Source organism: Glandiceps talaboti, chromosome 3 (assembly GCF_964340395.1).
Source record: "Glandiceps talaboti chromosome 3, keGlaTala1.1, whole genome shotgun sequence".
NCBI classification, from domain to species: domain Eukaryota; kingdom Metazoa; phylum Hemichordata; class Enteropneusta; family Spengelidae; genus Glandiceps; species Glandiceps talaboti.
In genome coordinates this window covers 26,371,562-26,398,238 of record NC_135551.1, presented here as the reverse complement: position 1 = coordinate 26,398,238, position 26,677 = coordinate 26,371,562, and the positions used below count along the sequence as shown (strand labels likewise).

The 26,677-nt window shown below is 38.2% G+C and overlaps 1 protein-coding gene across 1 annotated transcript; it reads left to right on the top strand.

The window, feature by feature from the left end:
* The first annotated feature begins 18,990 nt into the window (after nt 1-18,990).
* Nucleotides 18,991-24,373, top strand: LOC144433299 (betaine--homocysteine S-methyltransferase 1-like). The gene is made up of 8 exons (XM_078121605.1): nt 18,991-19,142; nt 20,312-20,366; nt 20,485-20,675; nt 21,068-21,265; nt 21,798-21,909; nt 22,766-22,962; nt 23,168-23,249; nt 24,081-24,373. Exons 2-8 carry the CDS (start codon nt 20,348-20,350, stop codon nt 24,371-24,373), a joined length of 1,092 nt encoding a protein of 363 aa, XP_077977731.1. The 5' UTR covers nt 18,991-19,142; nt 20,312-20,347.
* Nucleotides 24,374-26,677: the final 2,304 nt, after the last annotated feature.

Below are 26,677 nucleotides of genomic sequence, written 5' to 3'. Positions count from 1 at the left end.
GAACCCCCGCCCCCTCTTTTTTTCCATTTCTACGAACCCATCTCGAACTACCGTTTTCTTGACGGTTCCCCGTTCCTCCCCAACGAAATATCTAGCGTCTAAATTTAATTGCTCGCTGACAAAAACATATGTTGTTTCGTCCAGCATGACCGAATAAAATTCTGACTGCTTCAGCTCGTTTACCACGTTGTCTTCTAAGATTATATTGACGATAGTATGTGCACCATTTCTTGGATCGATCGTTCACTACAATAATGTCACATTCATATTTTTTTACAAATTCTCAGTTCTTTCTTAACGGATAAACCCAGATAGGTTAGTAGATCTAGAGTTGGTTCAAAATTCGTGGTATTTGGGATTCAACGCTTTGCTAGGAAATACTAGTACATACAAGTAATGGTGAAAGCAGAAACTATTGCGTCATTGCCTGCTCCGGGTACATTAACAATGTACTTCATCGATATTTCGGTTCCATCTATATGGCCATGGGCTGCCGACTGTTCGTACTTTTTTACGCTACTTAATATCTAATCCTCTTACTCGGTACATCATTCCATGTACCACGTTTATTCATAGATTCACCATTGAGACGTTGCATTGGGCGGTGAAACAGTGGACGGCACCTTTTCGTGCCTGCTACTTTCTTTGAGCCCGTCCGGCATTGTCCGGCGTGTGTAGATCCTTGAACTGTCTGCCCATAAGTGTTTACAATTGTACAATTCACCACCTCTATGACATGTATGACCAACATCCTGACGTTCCTGTAAGCTCTATTCAATCTGAATTATATATCTCTGAAATGTCTCAGTTCGTGTTGCAAATCATTTGTTCCTGGGAGAGGTATAACAGTGATTACATTAGGAATACGATAGTTGGGGACTGCATGACTGTTTACAATTCGATGTAAAGGTATATGACACCGGACAAGCTAGCTAGGCTGACATAATTACTCCAGTGTCAAAAAGGTCCTCTATCCTACCTCAACTCCTTAAGGGCACACAATCACTTGCAGCCTTTAAAGAGTTAAATCACTCACATTGCAACCTCTATTCTTATGCTCATCATTCAGCTTAGTTGACTGTGCACAATTATGCTTCAAATCTTGTTCGGTCCTGTGATCTCTATCCATTCGCGAACAAACGGTAGAGGCGATGCTCGAACCGGCAACTTCCAGATCCCAAGCGTGCCCCCATGTTTAAAGTGAACTCTCCAATGACAATGACATTATACATGTACATGTACATGCACAACTAAATGTGCATATATCATTCACTATATTCTCGCTTTCTCTCCCTTGTTTTGCAGATATCACTGAACCTGACCTTACTATAACCGACGCCTGCAGTAACACGTACTACCCCGAAGTAGATAAGTTAGTGACAATCACCTTGACCATTTCAAATGATGGAGATGTCGACGTTGCAGCGGCCACAAATTTTATAAACCCAATAATGGGTACATATCCACTGCCAGAGGGTACAACAGGTCTGGACGATCAAATGGATCTGTATCTGATGATGCCCGATGCAAACTGGCAAGTCACTAGTGGTTCTTTCGACTCTGCTATACCCGCCGGTGGCAGCATCACTGTTACGGGCACAGCAACTTTAAACATTGTGGAAGATTATTGTGAGAGTTTTGCCCAGTATTGTTTTGCCTTTGAACTTTCACAGACCGCCCAAGATGCCGGCATCACAGCTGGTGACGACGACACCATGGTTGGGCAATGCATTGACTTTACTCCTAGTACATCTACTTGTACATCGGCTAATGCTGGAGAGCTGGACTGTAGTAAGTACATAATTATGGAGATTTAGACTTCAGACACTCACGTGTGACTTCTAATATTCATAACAAATTAAATTTGATATCATTCTAATATATATTGTGTTACAAAAGACTCGGCAAAGCACAACACAACACAACACAACACAACACAACACAACACAACACAACACAACACAACACGACACGACACGACACGACACAACACAACACAACACAACACAACACGACACGACACGACGTACACGACACAATAAAAAATAGGACAGGGCACAACACAATAAAACATAACACAAAAAAACAGTACTACTTACATGTAAAAAGCATAATTTGTTTCTCTTATGATTTCACAGCGGGTCCACCAGAAGACGGCAACCAGCAATTACAGGCTTCTCACGTCATCATGACCTTCTTTGCATTCGTCGCCTTTATGATGTTCTATCGTTAGTAGACTACATCTGAGAAAATCTACGTTCTTGGTTGTATCTTACGCATCTTGTTTATATACATTTGTATAAATTTTGTGTCATGTTTCCCATTCACCTGTAGTTATCAAAACCGATTCACTAAATGTGTAATTTTGAGTAAAGTTGTTAAGAGTCTTGCAAGCTAAATATTCCAAATTAGTGAATTTATGCTATCTATTAAAGTAGAGATTAATTTGTAAAAGCAAAGTTGTATGATATCATACACCAATAAAGCTTATATTTGAGCATCATTTTGTTGCCATAGCAACCTTTACACCTTGGCCTACGAAGAATATACAATACTATGTGATCGTTTCAAATGGCTGTAGTCTCATGATGTCGAATGACGGATAAACACGTGGTCAACTAACTCTACAGTTCAATACTGGTATTCAAACACTTTTCTGAGTGCAGTCACAACACGTTGTACACCTCATTGTTACTCGTTCTATGCAATATATTACACCGACGCAATTTCGATACATTGAAGTATGAATTAATCGAATTTTGTTATGCACAATATATGCTATGAATAAAACTGGTGTTTTTCAACATATGTCACTGTCTAAATGTGTGTGGTGTGTGAGCGGAAATGAGTAGATGATATCAACGTACACCATATACCTTAACAATTTGAGATATACAAACGGTGTCAGAAACATATCGATCCAACAACATGCGGCAAGGGATCGATCATGCCACTGAGTGTTAGCAACTCCGCAAAGACATTTGATGAAAATGATCATATGCCTTGATATATTTGTCGACAATTTTGTCTACTGGCAATTTCCAAACATAATGTTCAATTAAGAATATTTTGAAGAATCACAAACATATACAATTTAAGTAGCCTCGCTATGGCAACTGTCGTTATGGTAACCATCATCATAACGCATACTTCGATATGTAAACCAGTGTATTCTTCATAGTCAAAGGTGATCTTGATATTCACAAAATTCCACACTTTCAACGAAATGCGTAAAACAGTGTTCAAAACTAGGTATGTCGTGTAAAATAGTCAAGGAATATGTTTCCAGCACAAGAGCTGACTGCCAATGATTATATAGCTGTCACAACATTCAAAATGAAGGTAGATCCACAGTGACCTGCCCTACTTTATTGCAAAACAAATCTCGATCTCATGATCCGAGTGACCTCGCGCTGTCTGAGAAGAAGTAAGAAATTGGGGTGTAGATTTTACACTTCGATTCTTTTCTTTTTATACATGTAAGCTTTATCCAAATATTGAAAGGCTGTTTTAGAATCAGTAGTGAGTGTTTAGAATACAGGGTGGGAACACAGTACTTTCAGTGAGTGAATTGTATATGAACAATAGTCAATGCACAAGGCTTGCTTAATAGTAAGTTTATTCAAACAGAAGTCCAAGCCATGTAGCGACGTCACGGTTGTCATGACACCAAGTGAAACCAGTCGTAGAGGGCGTCTGAGTAATCAATACTTGCCTGCGCGCTTTCAAAAGGGTGTTGCTATGGACGAGGAAATGTACACATTGGTTGATTTTACTTTCACTATTGAAGCAATGCAATTTTCATATTACCATGAATGTCATGTCAATAGCAAAATAAATTCTCGTTGACTTTTCTCCGTGAAGATGAAAAATTTGATAAATCGTATCCTCAGGTACATTGTACATGGCGAATTGAACATCCGGCAATGCCGTTTTACCTTGGCAAATATTGTGTCTTGAAGGAAACGTCACAAGGACAACCACTGCAAAGATTTTACAATATTCTGTAGGTTACTTATTTCTGTGTTTGTTTCTTTGTTTATTTTTTTTTTCAAATCGTTTTAATATAGTTAAATGTTTGATTTCTTACTGTACATCTGTATAGCTAATTTGGTAAGTCGGGCACCACGACTGTCATCGCCATGGTAACAATATGTATGTAGTTATGGTAACCAGTATGCAATGAAGTGTACGTGCATTTATGATAAACAAAGAAACACGACCTACAAATTTGTTATGATAATATTAAAACTCGAATGATCAAGCCTTTCCCAGGACCCCCTTTCAATGATATTAAGGTGCGGAGTGGTTTGTTTGTTTGTTTGGTGTTTATGTAGCTTCTACGATATTTCGTTTAATATCCTTTCAATTTATGAATTGATTTTTCAATTATCACTTTTATCAAATCTATTTTCTACCGTCTTTTCTACTCAATTAGAATGATGGTATATGTACATAGAATTCTTGTCATTCGAGAATTCAGTTCGACAACAATAGCAAGATCTCACAAAATAATATCTCCAGGCACTCCATCCATTATCGTTTTCTTTACCTAGAGAACCGTTACTCAGGCTCCGGTATGCGATATGTATCTCCCATATTTGTGACATCACCATGCACTCCAAGCTCGTTTTGTTTACCTAGACTATGTTACCCAGGCTACAACATGATGTGTTTTTCTCAGATTCATTTGAACAAAAGACTTAATACAAATAATGCACTTTCAAAGTTCACCCACAGGAACAGCAAGATTTGGAACACCATGCCAAACAACGCAAAAGAAGCAGACATCGATTACCAACATATGCAAAAGCCACTGGCACGTTTTGGAATACGCATTGCAAGTCACCATGCTCTTGATCGTCTCTTTTCTTCTTCTTTTTTTTAAATCGAGTTTCTTTCATTAAGTAACCGTACCTGCATTTTATTATATTTTTAACGTAAAAGGTGACAGAATTTTGCAACCTACATTGATAATTATCGTCAACAGTCAAGTTTTCGAGCAAACAGAATGATAAATAATAACAAAGTAAATGTTGTTATCAAGGTCATTGAAAATGGATCTGGCTTGTACAGTTACTAGCTAAAACCTTAGTGCCTGTGTGAATTGATTTTTATATGATCTGTTCATAAACCTAGAAAAGACTCTGCAATGACGTCATAAGAATAATATTCTGCGAATTATTCCTTACCTGCAACCTTTTACCTCCAAATCACCATGGCAACAGTTCTATGATTCCTTCAATTTGGGTTTTGAAGAGTTAGACCCATACACAGGGAACCTTGTACATTCTAGCACTGGGATGTGCACATCCTAGTGCTAGGAAGAAGAGCACAGCTACATGTATTTACCAGCTGTGTGCCCCACAGTCCCGTTACAGGGTATATTTTTCCACAGCCCTGGTACATGGTTGTGAACAATTTGCCTGTTGGTATAGATGTGGAATGCCGCCTCTGTGCCACGACTGTTTTGCATATCCCAGTTCCATAGCTGTGTACTGCATACCTAGCACACAGTTGTGCACATACATGTAACAGCTATGGTGGAATAATACTCTGTCATCTAGCAACCCTTTTGTGGCAATCATCACTCAGAGGGTGACGCATAATTGATAATTAATCAAATTTGTCGCAAGGAATTCTTTCGTAGATTTCTGAAGCTGGGTGGGTGATTTAAGGGTTAAAGTCCTTTTCACCAGACATCACTGGAACTGTACATCACGTCACTCTATCACGTGTATGTTTTTATTCGTGCTTGAAAGATTAGAGACAAAATACAGACGCACAGTCAGATCTAGCGATGTCCGATTGGGGGGGGGGCTTGACAGTCTCAGAACGATTTCCACAGCTACATGAACTTAACAGAAATTCATAGCATGAATCAAGCAAAATAAATGCTTAACGAGAAAACTTTTTATTTTGCTCCAAACTATTTCTGTTAAAAAGTTCAATTTCATCGTCGTCATCGTCGTCTGTTCCTGATGAACTAAATTGTGTACCTCCTAGTGACATTCTACGTTGTTTTTGTAGGTTATCGCGGAGATCGCCGACAGGCCTTGGCTGTGGAAACTGTTCTCTTTTTGTTGATGGTGATGCTTTGGTCATAGGTGAAGACATGGTCTTGATCTTGCCAATATTCTGCGAAAGAAAGAAAATTACAATCAGATACAGTATCGTTTGTTTGACAAGTGATCGTCAGAAAACCACCTTCTTTTTCCGTTAGTATTTCTAGCCGTAATCACAGACAGGAAGATCTTCTTACTTGTCTGTGCCGTAATGGAGGAGGGAGGGGCACAGAGATTTGGTACGTTAGGTTTTTACGTCTTCCTATCACGTTACTAAATTTTCAACTTCAAGCAAACTTGTTATTTGTGAACGGTGTTGCCCTATTGTATGGATTTCCGATAATATATGACAAATTTCCACTCTGATAGGTTCACAGACTGTAAGCGACCGTATTGTAACGAGCACTTTGACTGAGGCTCCGCATCTTGCTTTCACAGGCCCACGCCCTCAACGACGAATATTCAAGTTTCAGACTAACAGTCGTTTATATTATGTCGCATTCAGTTCAAGCAGCGAGGATAAATTAAATGTATATGGGGTGGGGGCGGGGGCAGGGGGAGTATAGACAATGTACCTGTTTTGCATGTTCATGTACACCCCAAAATTTAGACTTTTCTTTTGCCTTTGCTTCTCTCCTCCTAACGAACTCTTTCCTTAAAGCCAATTTATCCAAACATGTAGTGACCCATTGAAGACAGCCAGGTGGCGTTATCACTCCTGTCTCGCCACTCTGGAAAAAAAAAAGACAGACACAAAGCGGTCGTTGATGGCGCTCGAGTATAATCTGCTATACTCTACTCGTTGTGTTTTACATGCTACATGTTACCTTATTACCTACATGTTACCTCTTTAGCTGGCTAACAGTAAAGTAACATCTTATAATGAGTTTTCAGCTACAATGCCTTTAGTGAAGCTTTAGCAACAATATAGAGATTATATCACTGAATCTCACACTTACGTACGTCATTACGTATACATTGACTGCATTTTCATGATTTAATAATGTGGACTGCATCTAAACAGCAAGGCACCTGCTACCTGGCCAACCATTCGAGACGTACAATTATCGAGCACATTCTGTTCACTTACCGTGCTCCGACAGCAACATAAAAGCATAAACAGAACTAAAACAATCACAATTGGCAATATTATGGCAGCCGTGTTTCTCGTCTTTTTAGCTAAATGCAGACTCTGACGTCGCAGAGGATCTCCGGCATCAAGATGCGACAGTTCCCAGCGATCATCAGCGTTGAGGAGCTGAAATGAGATATAAATATTAATTATTATCAGCCTAGCCTATACTCTAACATTCCAAATTGTACTTGTCACTTGTTTCGTTTGCTAAATTGAGTTGTATAATGCACTTATGGGATAAGTGTTACTCATGCATCTATGTGCAAACAGAAGAACTGGGATTTATACAAACCTTGTATCGAGTTTTGTTGTCCATATTCATGTCCAGGGTATCTTGTAACTCCATTCTAAACATGAAGGAACGAATAATATACGTACGTTCAAAGTATAGAGGACTGCATGTACAGAGCAAATTGTTAAGTATTACCCCAGACCACGAACAGTCGTACATGCAATACACATACAATTAAATAATCACAGGTATTAAAGCAAACGAAAATACAAGGAAAAGAACCGAGTGGCCCAAAAGAACATTGATTTCACACATATAACCCAACCATCCACCCAGCAATCCATCCATACATCTAAATATGCATACATGCATGCATGCATGCATGCATGCATACATACATACATACATACATACATACATACATACATACATACATACATACATACATACATACATACATACATACATACATACTTACTTACTTACTTACTTACTTACTTACTTACTTACTTACTTACTTACTTACTTACTTACTTACTTACTTACTTACTTACTTACTTACTTACTTACTTACATACATACATACATACATACATACATACATACATACATACATACATACATACATACATACATACATACATACATACATACATACAAAAATACAAAAATACAAAAATACATACGATCAAACAAACAAACACTAAAGCAAAGAACAGCGTACTCGCTGCTATGTAACTCTAGCACACACAATATACATCAAACAAACAAACATTCAAGAAAAGAAAAGTAAATTGAACCATTTCCTTTCTTAGGCTTTGACATTTGACCTGTGACCTACATTGTGCACTTACCTATTCCACTCTTCGTTCATAGTTGGGAAGAACTTCTGGATAAAATCGTCCATACGAGATTCAAAAATTCTTAGATAAACATTTCGTTTATTTTCATCAGTTAGCATGTGGATACGTTTGGTTATATTCTTTGCATATTCAAAAATAACATCTCTACTGTCTCCCTTCATTGCTTTTCCTAGGATAACTATATTCCCATTTTCGAATTTTGGTGGTACCAACTCTCTCAACGTTACTGCAACAGTTAATTTCTTGTTTCTCCTCTCCTTCTCGGGCTCGTCTGCAATACAGAGTGTTGGAGTTCAAAGGTTCCCGCTTCATTAATATCGATTACATGTGAATTGTGGGATAACATATCGATAATATTAAGACATTTACGGTAGCCTAAATCATAGAATTTAATGTATATCCACACTGGCAAATGTACAAGTCTTAATAACTTGTTATTATTGGCTAGATACGTCACTATTCTTAATAATTTATTACACCGCGTGATGAGCCAGTCGGTTGACAGGCTATATTTGTAGCCAGTAAGATCCACATCCGTCCCCCACACGTTGATAGCGAGTATTTTGATATAGATTAAATGTATCTGTAAAGCACGCCCTCGACGTCTCAGTGGAAACATGCGTCACTTCAACTTCAAAATGACAACGAATATATCGTAAAAGTTAAAACATTAAGAGATCGGAAATCAAACAAAAACACTGGCATATATAGGTCACACATTTACCGATGAGATATTAACACGACGTATTTTGAGGTCGACATCATCGCTAGATGGAAACAAGACTAGAAATTGCCATAATGAGTGTTTTTAGCTGCATAGATCTCATGATTAGTTATGGGACATTGTTCAGTGTTTGCACTTACCACACATATGTGAAATTTCGTCGTCACATTTAAGAGTGCTAGGTACATCCATAATTTGTACATTGATAGATTCAAATTCTTTTTTCAAGTCCAACCAATCGCAATTACAGGAAAATAAGCTTTCAGACAAATATCTGGGGAGAGGGAGGAGGGATGGAGAGCGAGAGAGAGAGAGAGAGAGAGAGAGAGAGAGAGAGAGAGAGAGAGAGAGAGAGAGAGAGAGAGAGAGAAGAGAGAGAGAGGGGGGAGGTGAGAGAAAGAGAGAGAGAAAGAGAAAGTGAGAGAGAGAGAGAGAGAGAGAGAGAGAGAGAGAGAGAGAGAGGAGAGAGAGGTATAATTCTAACACATGTAATATGTAACTATATATATGTGCCATGTGTCTTGGGTTACTGTGCGTCACTCTGTCTATCAGGCTGTCTGTCTGTCTGTCTGTCTGTCTGTCTGTCTGTCTGTCTGTCTGTCCGTCCGTCCGTCCGTCCGTTGGTCTGTGAGTGGTATGATATGTTTACCTACCATAGAGCCTAAGCTAATGCAAAATAACGATTGAATCACCGTGTACTTACATTTGACCCAGGTGAGGCAGTGAATGTAAAGATAACACTGACAGAAATATACTACTTTTCAAATCTACGTCCTTCAACGACCTGGCAAAATGAAACAGAACAATTAATAATGTTTAGTCCTTTACTTCCAGATATCATTCCCCAACTTTTTTCTTCGTTCAGCCAAGGAAAATAAGAGTGACCTAAGGGGGCCTTATCACTATAATCGCTAGACGAGTAATGACAAAACCCTTAGGTCACGAATATTGTCAGACTGAACGATGGAATATGTTGGGGAATAATACTTCCTCAAGCATAATTTATGGAAAATGGCGAGTTGGAACACTGGGATTCATATTTCGAGCACCGCAAGCCAGTGACGTCGGTAAGTGACAAATGTTAACGTAAATGTGGCACATTAAGAACAATAATATCGCATAGGACAACTACAGCTACGAAGTGTCATGTGTGCTTACGGTGACATATACGTATATATCCCCCCCCCCTCCAAAAAAAATAAAAAAATTACGAGCATACATGTACATTTGGTAAGAGTTCGAATGCAACTGCTTTCGACCACTTAGCGATATTGAGAGGAAACATAAGAGTAATCCATGTGGTCTAGTAGCAGGGTTTGGACTCAGTATTACTAATACATTGTTTCTTTTATGTATAATTAATGTATACTTACAATAGTCGAAGCTCTTTGAGTGGTAGAAAGGTGTTTTCCTCAATAACTTCGATATTATTATTATCTAAATATCTGTCATAGACAAGAAATAAGAAGTTAGAGAGAACAATTATGATCGCTATACACACTGTATACTGAGAAAATAAAATGAAGACAAGAATGTTACGATAAAAGTGGAGTGATTTTTGCAGGATAACTATTTGAATAATGGAGAGAGGAAGGGAGTGACGGACGGAGGGAGAATGGATGAATGGACGGACGGACGGACGGATGGATGGATGGATGGATGGATGGATGGATGGATGGATGGATGGTTGGATGGACGGATGGATGGATGGATGGATGGATGGATGGACTGATGAATGAAGGACGGTTAATGGAAGGGGGGAGAGAGGGATGAAGGGAGGGAGGGACGAATTGAAGGATAGATGGATGAATAGATGAAGGGGGGGTCGGAGGATGGAAGGATGGACTGTAACTTTAATAAAACCACATGATAATATTTTGCATAAGAAGTGTTATATGTAAACTTAGTTATTATGATCAGTTCATACTATACTTACAAATGCTCAAGATTTGACAGACCTTCAAACATTCCATTCGTCAGGATAGTCAATTCATTATGCATCAATTCCCTACAGTAAAAAAAGAGGAAGATTTAAAAATTCTGTCTAAAAGATCAAAACCAAAAACAACAACAACAACAACAACAACAACAACAACAACAACAACAAACAAAAACAAAACAAAAAAGAACACGAGATCTAAAGTTCTTCCTTTGATAAGACATAGAGAAAATGTTTGTAGTGACGGTAACATTTTCTCTGGCGTTAAGGGAGGGATACTTACCATCCTGGCAGAGTCTTGTTAATCAAACTGGTAAATTTATTCATATTACAAACAATGTGAAAGATCGTTGAGAACAGCGACAGATATGTTTCCGTTTCCGAGATCTATCAAGCGTCTCCCCATACAAATAAACGCCACATATTCTAGCATATGCAGGGAGGAGGGGTGCACGCACTACTCTGGGAATAATGTAAACTTGGTTAACCAGTAAAATCCTTCTCCGGTGTCAAAGAAGTCAATTTGTGTTTCCATTAGTTCATGATGTCATCAATTGTAATGAAGACAAACAATTGGAAGTCTAAACGTAATTAATCGACATCGTTTCACACAGTGTATCTTGGAACCAGAATATCGACCCTTCCGATGTTTGCCAGTGGACGATCTATTTCCCATAATGCACCAGTTAGGATGTTTTGTTTGCAAGCTCTCTGTCGAAATTGTTCTTATATCATATAGCGAAACGTCATCTACTTTCTTGTATTTGCTGGAAGATGTTCATATCATTCCAGTTGTTAATCTTTGAAATAAGGTCCAATTTTAAGGTATGAAAAACAGTTGTCTGACCTATAGACGTTGTCTCGAACAAAAAGAATTATAAATGGTCTTATGATGTATTAGAATATTCATGGTTCCGCTGATAAGATAACAATGTAAAAACCGGGGACTCTATCCCCGGCCTTTAAACTTACATTTTAGTGATCGGACTGCCGTGATTGTTGGTTGTTGATACAAACGCCCCCTTTGGTATGTACTCCAGCTGGTTATAAGATAAATCTCTGCAAAAAAAAGCCGTGTGTCAAGGGTTACATTTCAAGAACCGCAGCATGGGTTAAAATATCATCTTTACTTTATTTCTGCTCTGGAAATAGATACAACCACACAGAAACCAACAAGAAACGGCACATCCTACATTTGTAGGATAACAAGATTGAATAAATACAGTTTCTTGCCACATTTTTGTCTAAATGAAATAAACTAGTGTGCCACCATACAGACATCAAATGCAGACGTCAAAACATCAATTGATTCCCGTGATTGGTGGCGCTCTTTATAATAACAAGTAGTGGAGTGTCACAGTTGGAGTATTGTGACGGATTTCTACTAGGCGAAACAATGCATTTCTCTTGAAATTATGAATATCATTGATTTGCATTGAACAGAGATGAACAATTATATGAGACTATTTCGGGGCGTGGGGGGCTATTTGTAAGAAGTGTGAATTGTTATTTGCAAACGCGCTTGCCTTTGTGGCCTTTCTCATCTAATATGATCGCTTGTCCATTCCCCATATAATTAATCCTCAATACATGAAATCACTGGCTTTAATTAAGTCCACTTACACTTCTTGGAGATTTGGTAAAGTGCTAAATAGAAATGTGTCCAAAAAACGAATGGCGTTGTCTGCAAGCAATCTGAAATAACAGGAGAAATAGTATTATACAAAACATATTTACAATAAGATATTCTTCCTAATATTTTCATCGTTCAGTGGTAGTATACCGTATTACTCTAGTGTGTTTCAGCCAAGGAAAATACGAGTTACATGCTTAATATAAATTTAAAGGGGTGGAACTTGAGTTGTAAGTATGAGCATAATCATAGTCTTCCTTGTCTGTGGTAAGACCTGCATGTGGTAGAAGTACGTACATTCAAAGTTTGTGTGTCTGCCACTGGAAGCTATCGTAAAGTAATTATAAACACTCATAATCAAGGGTCGCATGAATACATCAAGGGTATATACATGCGGGTATACATGCAACGCGATTGCAGCAAGCGCACTGTGAGCGTTTCTCTCATGTTGCATACAAAAATATTATTATTATTATTCTCAGTATTTAGAGAACGTTAAAGTATAAATCGGTGTAGACCCAAACAGTGTGTCAAAGTGTATGCCTATTCACGAAAACAAATCCGTGCAAACATTGATGAGAAGTCAAATCCGTGCAAACATTGAGAAGTCAAAGAGCTAGATTGTGAATGTTCAGTAGCTATCTTACCAGCTTTATATATAAGATTATCTTTTAAACAGAAAAAATAAAGAAGGTCCTTTGTATGTACAATTAATCTGTAAGGTAAGCCGTGACGGGGCGCCCTCACACATCGGTCAACCCATCCCGAGAGAGGACGTATCTTTCAGTCTAATGTACACTGTATATTATAGGCCTTGGTCTATTTCTGCAGATACATTGTATTATAATGTAAGGGTACATTGATGGGACCCAGTATGTGTACAAACCGCACTGTGACATGTGAAACCTACAATTCTGTCATACCTCTCAGGTTGTTGTCAGTATTTGGTACTATATAGCAGACGAACTACCAGTCCTGCGTGCAAACGGTGTACGGGACCCGATTCTGGCAATGTCCCTTAGAAGGGAAGGGGGCATTGTAAAATCGAATTCCAAGTTACACCGTCTGCAAATAGGATAACGAAATACATACATGTTTAACAGTCTACGTCGTGTTTAGGGCGCCCTCATGCATTGGCCAACTCCATTAAAAAATTTTGAGGGCGATGTGACACGACGTAAGTATTACAGTCTGAACGGTAATGAATAATTAATATACGTACAGTTTTCTTAACTCACGAAGGCCACTGAAGAAACCTTGCAATAAAATCTTCAACTTGTTACTCTTCAGATTTCTGCCAAGAGTGAACAAAAACATTTGAAAAAAGAACCAACCGAAGACCATCATATTCAAAGTTTATCAAACTGAATCATTATCCGAAGTAACAGCGACGTTGTGTGGGTGTTTTCGTTGTCTGCGTAGATCAAAACACAATCTTTCTTCCATGTATTCTCGATAGTCTAACCTGTTCAAATTTTGACGGAAGTCATGAGGACGTAGGAAAGGTTCGTATCCCCAGTCACCCCCCCCCCCCCCTCCTCACGGCCTTGATAGGAACGTTCGTCTTACTCCCATTGATTTTTTTGAAAACGATAGCTACAAATGAACCCAGGAATGAGTATTTCTTTTGCAATGTATATTTCCGACGACAATATTATTCTTCCTTTGAATTTTCTGGATGTGTCTGAGTACTAGGTTTGATATCAAGGCTTCTACGATGGAACAGTTCAATTTATTAAAGTCACCAAAATTCATGATACTTACAACACTTCGACATTTCTGAGTCCCGTGAAATCTCCAGTGTGTAATTCCTCGATTTTATTTCCTTCGAAATTTCTATAAGTGGGGTATGTAAGAATATGTCATAAGCAACAATTTAGTACAAATTCCTGTCATAGAATAAAATAATCACAGGCTCTTTTCATCTATATCAGTTGCTGATATTCTTGGTAATATAATTACTAGAATTACCAGTAATCAGTTATGAGCATTATTCTTAATTAATGTAACCTGCCATGCACACCCAGACACACACACACATACACATACACATACACATACACATACACATACACATACACATACACATACAAATACACAATACATACACATACACATACACATACACACACACAAATACACAATACATACACATACACATACACATACACATACACATACACATACACATACACATACATACACATACACATACACATACACATACACATACACATACACATACACATACATACACAAAAAATATACATATAAACACCACAACCACCTCTTAGAAACTTATTCAGAGACCAACAAAATGATATGAGCTATGTTTATCCCGTTACGTTGAAAATAGAGTTTGTCAAATAGGGCGCACCACGCAGTTGAATTACAGGGACTTTCCTCCTTGTCTGTAAATTGTCTTAACTCATTGAGAACAGTATTTGATATGAACGAAGTGAAAATGATAAGTGAACAAAGTAATCAGATCATCCCAGTATTCCATCAGCAATATTATAGTTAATCAGTAAGGATAAGAAAACAAAACAATAACGTCGATAAATGAAATACTTGTCAAATCCAAAACGTTAGTGCATACGTACACTTCTATGATCACGGATAAATCGTGTTGATACAGTTTTTCAGGAACTCTCTTCAGTTTGTCGCCGGTATCTGACTGGCATGACAGTACGCCATCTTGACACTGACAACGAGTTGGGCAATCAGCCAGACAGGACACCGACAGTACAAGACATAGACCAATCAAATACAACCAATCCATCACCTGGAGGAAAAGAATCATTGAATGTAAAATACAATATATTACAGGGACATGGTACTGATCTGAAAGTGTGTCCTTATAATATTTGATTCATACTGAAATCACATATGATTTGGGACACATGCTAGCATGGCTTTTAATAGGCAAATTGAATGAACGATAATTATGACACATTACAGAGGAGTGTTGCACTTGACAGACTGTACAAAAATACCCTCACATATACAATCCATGCAATATCTCTGAATGACAAAATAATAACACACACGTGACAAAAATAACTGATGCAATAACGACGGCACTAAATAGTCAAGCATAATACAAATTACATATACTATAATTGTATTATTAAATTATAATGTACATTGTATTTTTCTGACATGCTTACCTAGATAGATCCAGCGGTTGTCGTGCGTACTCTTCTCTGCAATTCAACGAACTAAGCCATATTTGTGGACGTAAACCTATACTCTTACGAAATTTCGAACTAACTGACGGTGTGGAGCCGCCAACGCGCTTTGACTACAGTAAAAGAATCACTTCTATATGGAGAACGTAGATCAAGCGCGCGAGAGTTCCATAGAACCGAATCATTTGGTATCTTGATGAACCCCCAGGAACCCCTGAGAACATATACACGCGTTGATTTCAAAGACTGTCTCAAAAACTGATAGTACGCGATCAAAGACCATTTTCGATTTTTTTCACGAAACTTGTCTGTCACCAAACACCTATGCGTACATGTCTAGTATGCTTAGTCCGGTTTCGCTTCGGAAATCCTTTCAGGGTACATGTGAACATTGAATCACCAACTTTGTTTTATCATGTAAGAACCGGTGGGTAATCAGCCTCAGAAGACAACACTTCAAGTTTGCAAAGCATCGGTACTTCTTGACACACGGTACGTTCTTGACACACGTGAAACCCCTTGAAATTGGTAGAATTTTCAGAGACAGTGTTTTGACCTAGATAGAGGCCTAGACCTACACCGGACACTCCAACGACTTCTTATGAAAATGTTTTATGTAGCTGGTCATTGATAGTGGAAGTTGTCTTTTTTTTTCTTCAAAGGTTTAACATGAGCTGGAACTATAAACTTTTCTCGTGATCGGGTGAATAGGAAATATTTAATAAAATTACAGAGTATTGGTTTACCGAGGATGCATGCCCTGAACGGAATCAAACTGTATCATCGGATCTGGCGGCGTTTCCAGCGACAACAGTTTGGTGCTGCACTTTGGCCTAAAAAAATAATTGTTTGGTTCCCGTTACCATACAGTTACTCACAGGCTGTCAATCAAAGTCACTAGTTAGCGTGGCCGACGTTTCAAGGACACTGCTCGTCAACTTAAATTTACCGTCGAGTATTCTCAGTGGCGGGATTCGTCGACAGAATTGCGTTACACACTTATAGATATCCGACAAATCAAACAAAATAATTTAAGAACCTGTCCAAAAATAATCGGCTTGGCCAAGATAAAGGTCAGAACACACAATCAGATTGACATAGTTTAGAAGTAAATTGAGCTTTGATCCGGGGAGGGAGTATCTGGCTGGGTAATGGATACAGGTGCACCATGACAGATTCAAAGTAGACGCACTATACCAGGTGTCAAAAGTCTACATTCAGTCATTCTGGCAAAAATACAAGTCAGAAGAAAGAAAAACAAAATACTCAGTTCGCTTGTTGCATGCAATGTTATTAAACTGCAATTGGCACGTTTTTGTTTATTTGTTTGTGTTTGTGTTGTTGTTGTTGTTATGATTTTTTTTTAGTTTGCCCTTTTCTTTCCCGTTGAACTTTATCATGTTTATGTTCAGATTTAGACGGTATGAAAATGTTGACGTCCACCTAATCTTTGTGATTTTATAATATTAGCATCGTCATCATATATAGTTTGCAGCGATCGAGTGGAGCAGTTCTGACCAGATTACGCAATATCCAACAGACGGACATATTCAAATCATTCAATTGCACGCATAGGAGTACACCGTTTGATTTCTGATCGGGGGGGGGGGGTAAAAAAATCATGTTGCAGCCCAATAGTGAAAGTAAAAATTACTGACCAACCAAAGAAATTTAAAAGCTGCTCCACTTTCATTCTACTTCTGCTAAGATTTCATCAAGTGATGGTTTTTTAATCAATGTACTTGCTATGAAATCTTATCATTCTTATACTATACCATGTACTGTCAACCCTACAACATAACCATGCTAGCTGACAGCACAAACTTTTTGATAGTAAACCATAACAAAATTGTTAAAAAATGCTTCCAGAATACATCCTAAAAAAGACCAGTAAGTATGAAACTAACTATTAATGTTTATATTCATGACTGTTGGCAAACGCCGAAGCAGGACAAAACGCTGCAAGCATAATATAAAAATATTGCTGTACCTCTTCAAAGCAAGAAAAATGGCTGTCTAGTTGCTCTTGAAAAATAATTGCTGTTGGGGTGGCTAAAACAAAATTTAGTTCTTGAGTCCAAATCTTCTAACCCCCCCCCCCTCCTGAAATAGTTTACCCCTTATGGCATACATTTCAAAGGTCAACAATCCGATGTCAGACGCGAGCATATGATCATAATTATATGACTGAAACCTGTACGTACGTACGTACGTGAGGATAGAGGTAAGAGATGATTACAAAAACTGGCGTAAGCCGTCTGAAGGACATAGTATATACCGTCTGCAAGAAGGACTAGGGGCGGGGTCGGGGAGAACAAGGAGGGGGACAATGAGTCATTAACCCACGGGCACTAACCATCATGTGGTGCTACGCCCAGGGTGTCGGTGACTAGTAGCTGCAATAATTGTAGCGTTTTGCTGCGATTTTGAGAGGTTTTCGTCTGTTTTGGCGACTTTTTAAGTTTTGGTGTTTAACCCGCACCTAAACACCAAAACTTAAAAAGTCGCCAAAACAGACGAAAAAAACCTCAAAATCGCAACAAAACGCTACAATTATTGCAGCTCCGGTGACTAGTATCCCCGCCTACATTACATCGTCGAGGCACCTATTTACTATATGTAAATAACACCATGTCTATCTAACTACGTTGTGTGTTTAATCACATGATTATATGTAATTTCATAGGCGCTTGGAAACACGGGAATGAGGAACCATAAATTTTCTCTTATTTATTGACAAACCTGTCACACTCATGCAGCATATCGCTTATGTTCAACTGTACACAGAAGCTAACGGAAGACAGTTCGATTAAATTATTTCTCAGACGATGTACACAATGCTTAAAATGAACTGTATGTTGCGCTCAGTGTTTATTCAGTATTGTATATGTTGTCTTACAAATTATATAACTGTCTTTCCGTTTGTTTTCTGACATGTACTACGCGAGCACCAGACATATGCGAAGTACAAGTGACACATGTGAATAACTATACACACAAACATATAACAAATTGTAACGTGTGCAAAATGTGCAGGCGTAAAACGAGCGTTGTTTACCAGTCACATGCGTTACTGGCAACTCTCATGTCTGCACACTCGACAACGCGCGTACTGCCTCTATCTTAGTTTTCGCTTTCAGTTGTACCATTCATCGTAAAGGGGTCAAACGTCAACGACCCAGACATGTGATTACATCATGACTGTAGATGTGTGTTGTTCACGTATTTTCTCATCGTGGCAGAAAATGACCCGGGGACAGCTGATCCGGGGACTTTCTTCAGGGCCACTTTTTGTCACGAGCCTGTAGACCAAAAGGACCAAACTCTGTATGAACTCCTATACCTAGCAGGGATCAGCATGTGGGTAAACATTCTTTTTAAAAACTGTGCATGAAGTGCATGCCATGTTGAACTACAATGCCATTGGCGCTATTTTTGGTTTAAATATTGAAATTTTCTAAGGTATAGGCCTTTTTTGCGACTGGGCGAATAACGGCACTTTCGGCACTTTTCTGCCGCTATTACCCAGCCACCGGGCGAATAGTATATTGTTTGCCAATATTCGCCCAGCTGCTGGATTGATTGCTGTTGACATTCTTTTAGTCTAGTTCCTATTTGCCATCGTTACGATTTACACCTCCACTCACAGTTACAAACGATGTTGGCATCCAGAGTAATATTCCTTCAGTGCAACTCTATTGTGCTATTATAGTATCGTACTAGTAAAAGTGGGCATCGATATCATCAACATGGTGACAAGAGTTTCTAGAAGTGCATGCCAGGTTGAACTACATGTGTTACATCGCCGGAATTTCGAGAGAGATTGCAGTAAAAAGAAAATTGAACAATAGTTTTCACAAATGTCACATCATAGATCTTATTGACCAGATTTCTCAAACAAGACATTTTGGCGCGCCCCAATGAACACTCCAAGTGACTCCGTATTCGTACCATACACATGTTTCCGTTGCATTGATATCCGCCGTCACGTTGCTACACTCGTTCAACATGTTCAAACGATATATAAATTATAAATTTGACATGTTATAACCGCTACCTTAATGTGCAGAAACCACGAAAGAGAAGATATACACGAGGAAAAGGCTAACTCTATGGTAAATGTCAAATGGCCAGCATGTTTCGAATCGGGAAAAATAGTGCCCCGGCTCAGTACAGCAAGATCACTTTCACACTGTCAATCATATCACGCCACGGCAATTTCTGTTCCGATAGATTGCAATTTAATCATTGTACACGTTGGTGTTACATTAGTAGCCTATTAATAAAAGACGGTATATTATTGGTCATGGAACAGATACTTTTCAAGCAACGGTTTCATTGACAGATATGATTGATGGCTGGCTGGACGAACACGGTCAATCAGCCGCTAGCTAATAGCCTAAACGATTTGCAAAAGGCCGAATGTAATCCGAGACATTTAAATTTGTGACCTTAAAACAAAACAACATAAATCAATTAAAAAATAATACACAATAATTGATAATTGAATGTTTAATTTCTCTTATTAGGAAGAGATAAGAAGAAAATAGTACCAGTCGTCCAGTATGTCCACAAAGGTCAAAGGTGAGGTTGCACGATTCTGATTTTAGGTTTGGGCTTCGTTTTTTGTACGTTTTTAATAGTTTGAAAGTTAGATGTGCTGCTAATATGAATAACATTTTGAATAATTCGTTTCATTTAGGATTCCTTGAAAGGTTAAAAGATGGTGACAGGATCGTCGTGGCGGAGGGATATATCTTTCTATTTGAGCGAAGAGGTTATCTGAAAGCTGGTCCATTTGTACCTGAAGTTATATTGGACCATCCCGAACTAGTTAGGATTGCATATCAGGAGTTTGTACATGCCGGAAGTGACGTTGTGTTGGCATTTACGGTGAGTGCAACTTTGAAATAAGACGTTTTACCGTGTACTCTAATAACACATTAAATATATGCCCTCATCTTCCATGGCATGCGCACCCGCTGTCAGGGAACCACACTTTTGTCTTGTAGTTCGGCAGAGACCTGTCATAAAGTTAGAGATTTGTCTATGAAGAGTATTGTACATGTAGAACTTATCTACTATGAGTGAGAGAGAGGGGGACAGGCTGACAGACAGACAGACAGACAGACAGACAGACAGACAGACAGACAGACAGAGACATAGACATAGAGCGCATGAGGTAATAGTGTGGTCTAGTAGTTTTTACTTTTTTTAGTGCTAAGATCAAGGTCATATATTACTTAAATAACTTGTGGTTGATGTTGTATTTACTTTGTACTTAGTACTACGCCCATCGCGAGAAGATGCGATTGATTGGCAGGGAGAATGAAATCCTTAAAATGAACAAAGATGCACTGCGTATGGCACGTGAGGTTGCCGACGAAACTGGGACTCTAATGGCGGGAAACATCTGCAACACCAATATCTACGCTCCAACAAATAGTGCTGAGAAGAACCAAACCATTAAAGATATGTTCAAGGTATGTCAACAACGAATGTATGGTTGTGAGAGAGCACGATTGCAAAGATAATATCATTGATTGTTTTTCTATACGTTCAACTTGTTTTCACAGTTTGATGTTTTGTTTTCTAAGTTTCGTTTATGTTTTTGCTTTGCTCTGTTTCGATTCATTCTGGTTTTTTTCGTTTCGGTTCGTTTCGCTTAGTTTTATTTCGTCTTGTCGTGCATCACCGCACCTTGTTTACTTTCTTTTGTTATGTTCACTGTTTTTCATGCTGATTCTGCGAATTTGGGTCCATTGCTTAATACAAGCCAATAGGATGTTAGTAATGGGACATATTTTACTGGTGTATGTTCCCTGTTGGCATAGTTATTCTAACATAAACCTATGGATTTCTTCTGAATCATTACCTATTCAGAATCTGAGTACATCTCTACCAATTTGTAGAATAACTATATCAAAATTGAAAATGGTGATCAAATAATTGACCCTCTTTTATATTTCATAATATGACAATTTCAATGTTCCATTTCATTAATGCATACTGCAGGAACAAATTGAGTGGGCAGTTGAAGCAGGAGCAGACTACATTGTCGGAGAAACGTTTGCGCACTTAGGAGAAGCATTGATAGCACTGGAAGCAATCAAAGAAGCCGGGAAAGGTAAGAAATATCATTCCATGAAAAATACTAAGAAAATTCAGGGAGAACGAAAATGCACATACAACATCATATGCAATGATTGTGTTGTCTTTCATAACGGTCCTCCCAAGCTACGGATGATGTTCTCAAAAACTAAATTTGTGCGATTTCCCAAGGGACATTATAATCTTTGTAAGCCAATTTTTAGAAAGAGTAATAAGTTCACTTGTCTAGTGCTTGGCTAGAATCAGTTTACCTGTGTCATGCCACGCTCATCAGCTAACACGCACTGAAATGGGTTGGCTGATGCATAAAGACGCTCCGTCACAGCGTACCTTAGAGATTAGGTTATGATTTACATTGATAAATCTTATACTAAAATTTAATTTTGTTTGTTACATTTTTACCATGCATTCGACATAATGGGTGTCATTTCAAATTATCTTCTGTCGAATTATCTTAATAAATTTCATTTTTTTAAAATTGATAATTGCAACAAAAGAAAGGAGCAACATACCCTTTCTTATAGCATACAGACGTACCCATACTATCGCATTAAAGGATTTGCAAATTCACCATCTTGAATGTTGCATTATGGGAAATGTGGTATCAATCCATTGATAAACGTGATTCACCGCTATTGTAAAAAATCGATCATATTGTAAATACTAATACAGTCATTATTATCCAGACAGTTGCATGAAGCACTGTCATTCAATAAAAAATCCCAGAAAAGGTACCATTGGAACTCAAAATAATTCCTCTTTGCAGCTCTTTGCATATTAGCACGTCCACATTGGATTACAACCTGTATATGCTAATGTACTTCAATTTACTGTGTTGATAATAAGGTTTATCATCGGTTTCTTTCTTGTAGGTTTACCGGCCGTCATAACGCTGTCACCCGTAGCACAGCAGATTATTGACGGGAAATACTGTACACCTGACTCAGTACCGTATGCCGAGGTGTTTGAAAAGCTGTACAGTGAGGGCGCTGCTGTCGTCGGCTTAAACTGTGGTAGTGGACCAGAAACCACAGTTAAAATTCTGGAACAAGCTCGGACAACATACAAGGTACGTTTCCATATATCTCCTGAAATGAAAGATACTTGCTCTACAAGTTAACTATAAAGATCACTGCTTTATCTAAAGTTTTTGTTGCCTGCTGTCTTGTGACAATGTATATTTTGTATATTGAGCGGCCTGATTGGCCAATGGTGCTATTACAGTTTTCCCATTTCATCTCCGCAACCTCTCTTATGTTTTCTTTCGAAATCAGGGGCCTCTAGCTGCAGTACCGTTGCCATTCCGAACAACTGAACAGGAACCATCTTTCATGGCTTTAACCGACCCAAAGAATGGTGAGTAAAATATCAGCAAGCCCCACCCCCACCCACCCACACCATCTCAAATCTCAATCGTAATAATCTTATGGCCATAGTAGCTGTACTTCGTACCGTATAGTGTGATAAATTTCATTTTTATTTTCGACATACCGTAGTGATCGATCCTTGTCTACATCCAAAAATTACAATTTATTGAACAATGAGTCCTCAGATCTGTGACTGACCCTTGACTGTTTACATACTGACATCAATCCGTTGTACACAGTCCTATAAGCTACTTATCAACAATAAGTAAATTTGCCGTTCATATAGTTAGGACGATTGGGCTGTTTCCAGTAAAGGTTTGGAGCATTTTTCACCAAGCCAGAAGTACGAAAAATAGTGTACAGTTAAGTATATTTAATACTGGTGTTTTATCAAATACAACTCAACTATCATTTATATAGTATTTTTTAAAATCAAAAGCATACTAAATAAATATTTATTAACACCAGTAAAAAGTATCATACATGTAAAACATGGCCATAGGAAAAAATAGTTTACGTTTTGTTTGCTTTGACTTTACTTCTTATAAAATGTCTTTCTTTTAAGACTTCAAAGGAAATAGACTCGAAGGAGCCTTTCCTAATGTATTCCTACCACATTATGCACATCATACGACGAGAATCGCTAACCCATATTCCTGCCTGGAACATGGATGTTTTCTGAAGTGTGATAGATTATAACTACTGGGAGGAAGGGGTATATATATATATTGATGAAATCACGTCTTATCAATGAGCGTCACGTGTGGTTTTGTGGTGATGCTATCATCAACTGACACTTGTTGTCACACTATTTTTACAGGTGAAAGGTTATTCCCAACCAACCTAGAAGTTGCTTCCTGTTCAAGAACTGACATAGCAGAGTTTGGAGTTAAATGTAAAGAATTAGATATTCAGTACATTGGTATATGTTGTGGTAACGAGGCTTGTCTGACACGTACACTAGCAGAGCAGCTTGGTCGTGTAACTCCTGCCAGCCGTTTTAGTCCAGAGATGTCGAAGCACTGCGTCTTTGGTACTGATGATGCTGTCGACAAACAGAATAAAGAACACGTACGAGACATCATTGACAAAATGAAGAGTGGCTCAACCTGAGAAAGTTTCGACTATTTTGTTCCATCTTCGCTGATCAAAATGGAAATTTGCAAACATTGAAACGGCAATTTGAGAAATTCACAAGGGGCTTTTAAAACAATGATGATAAAGATGTATAATATTATAGTAGAATGTGGCAATAAAATTAATGGTTTCAGTAAAACTTTGTATTTGCAATGTTCGTATCGAGTACTTAAACAAGGTATATACTAAAAGGGTCGCCCTCACTGCATCGGAAATCGGCACAAATTCTCACTAATACTCAACATGTTCATCATATTATTGGCGTTCTATTTTCAACGTACATTCCCGTACAAAGACATCCCTATGTTGAACATGTAGCCAAATGTGGCATTAATTGTGAATACAGTAATTACAATTAACTATGTACTAAACAATATAAAATCTCTACGAGGCAATAGAACCAGTGACGACCGATTCACCGTCCAGTATATCAAACCATATCAAACCACACAGGATTGGCGATAGCGCCCTCTATGGTAGTAAGTTAAATCACTTCCAAACAAAATGCCATCTTTTCGGGTAAGGTTCTGTAGTATTGCGATAAGCATTTATTGAAGAAATATTGAAAGACTGCAGCTGTGCTATCATACACATTTTATGTTCCCAAGAACAATTTAGATAGATAGGAAACAGGCTTCCCACAGACAAGTCATTACAAATACAAACAACATCACATTCCTGTCGACAAGCAGGCATCAGTGTCAACACAGGGAACCATGGTCATGGAAGCATACTCGCACCTTCTTTGTTCCAAGGACAATGTGTACGTGTCTGTGTATTAGTGAATTGGGGTCGGATGACGTTGTTTATATTTGTAATGGTAATGGCTGGTCTGTGGCAAGCATGTTCCTATCTTTCTAAATTGTTCTTAGGGAACAGAAAATGTGTATGATATACAGTCTTTCGGCGACCCTTCGATATTTCTGCTGTAAAAATACTTGATTACGATTCACATTTATCAAAGGTTGGAAATACAGGTGTTTTCTTATCATGGGGATTATTTTAGGCATTAATAATACACAGTATACTCATGAATAAGATAAGGAAGTATTGATAGCTGTACCAATAAAATCTATAATAAGCTATCGATACTTTCTTATTACGTCTTGCCAACGTAAATTAAGCGCAGAATTAAACCCCATATTTTGACATTTCCAAAGATTAACCCATTTATATCGAAGTTGTGAAAGATTTTGATGTCGTGAGATTAATAATTCATGTTGGACGTCTTCAAGTGATAAATCGATGAAAAAGTCGATCTTGTGTGAATCGCTACACACGCCCTCATAAGGAAACGAATACCCTGAAAAAGTACGGCAAATGCATATTCAAACTTGCGAAAAACTGACGTGTAACTGTGAATGTCAAATAGGGGACTGAAGAATGCAGGGTCCAATATTATATGTTGCGTATCCGAAAATCTGTTTTAAAACCCTCAAAAAGAAATCAGAAAAATAACAATGGGGTTAGGGGTGCTTATGTTGATAAGATGATTTTTAGATGTTTTATAAAATAGAAAATTGCTATCAAATGCAAAATTGAAACCATATTTCAGTTACATCGATTCATAGCTTTTAAAATGTGACCTATCCACTGGCTAGGAATTTATATACAACTTTCAATGCACAGTATTAGACGTACGCGTTGACGTCACACACATACACATTACGGCTAACAGTGTCACGTACACAACACAAGTAATCTACCCACATGTTGGTACGAAGTACAATGAAAATGTCAAATTCACACAGTTCTGTTTACATTCATGGCTTCACAAACAAACCATACTACTGACAAGCTATTTACTATGTTTGATCACGCTGCCATCACGTTTTATCACCGTACCGTTGATGGTCACTCCTTCTTGCTGGCAGCGCTTTCACTGAAGTCGCCCAATGACAACTAAACTATTCACTTGTTCCACGTGCTTGTGACGCTCCCTACAAGAGCGCCCTCAACGTGTCAAAAGAACATCAATTTCTCTATGTACGTTTTAACGCTAGAAATTACAGTTTGTGTCATGTTATTCAGTCAAGTAGTCATGTCACGTTTTGCACACATCGATTACATGGTTATCTTACAACATTCTATGGTGGTTGTGTTTTCTTGAGATCAATCTAAATTAGTGGCATATTTGGTTTATTAACATCAAACAGGATTTGATTATGGCGATCCCCTTCGATTTGTTCTCTCTTAAATTCGTACTTTCATTATTGCTTTCATCTGAATTTTCTACACTGTATGTATTTTTATCTCTTCTTGTTTATATGTAATAGGTAC

Bases quoted from the DNA above. Each gene is read 5' to 3' on its own strand.
- LOC144433299 (XM_078121605.1), top strand. The intron at 20,676-21,067 runs GTGAGTGCAACT...CTTTGTACTTAG, and splicing joins ACGTTGTGTTGGCATTTACG to TACTACGCCCATCGCGAGAA. The intron at 21,910-22,765 runs GTAAGAAATATC...TCTTTCTTGTAG, and splicing joins AATCAAAGAAGCCGGGAAAG to GTTTACCGGCCGTCATAACG.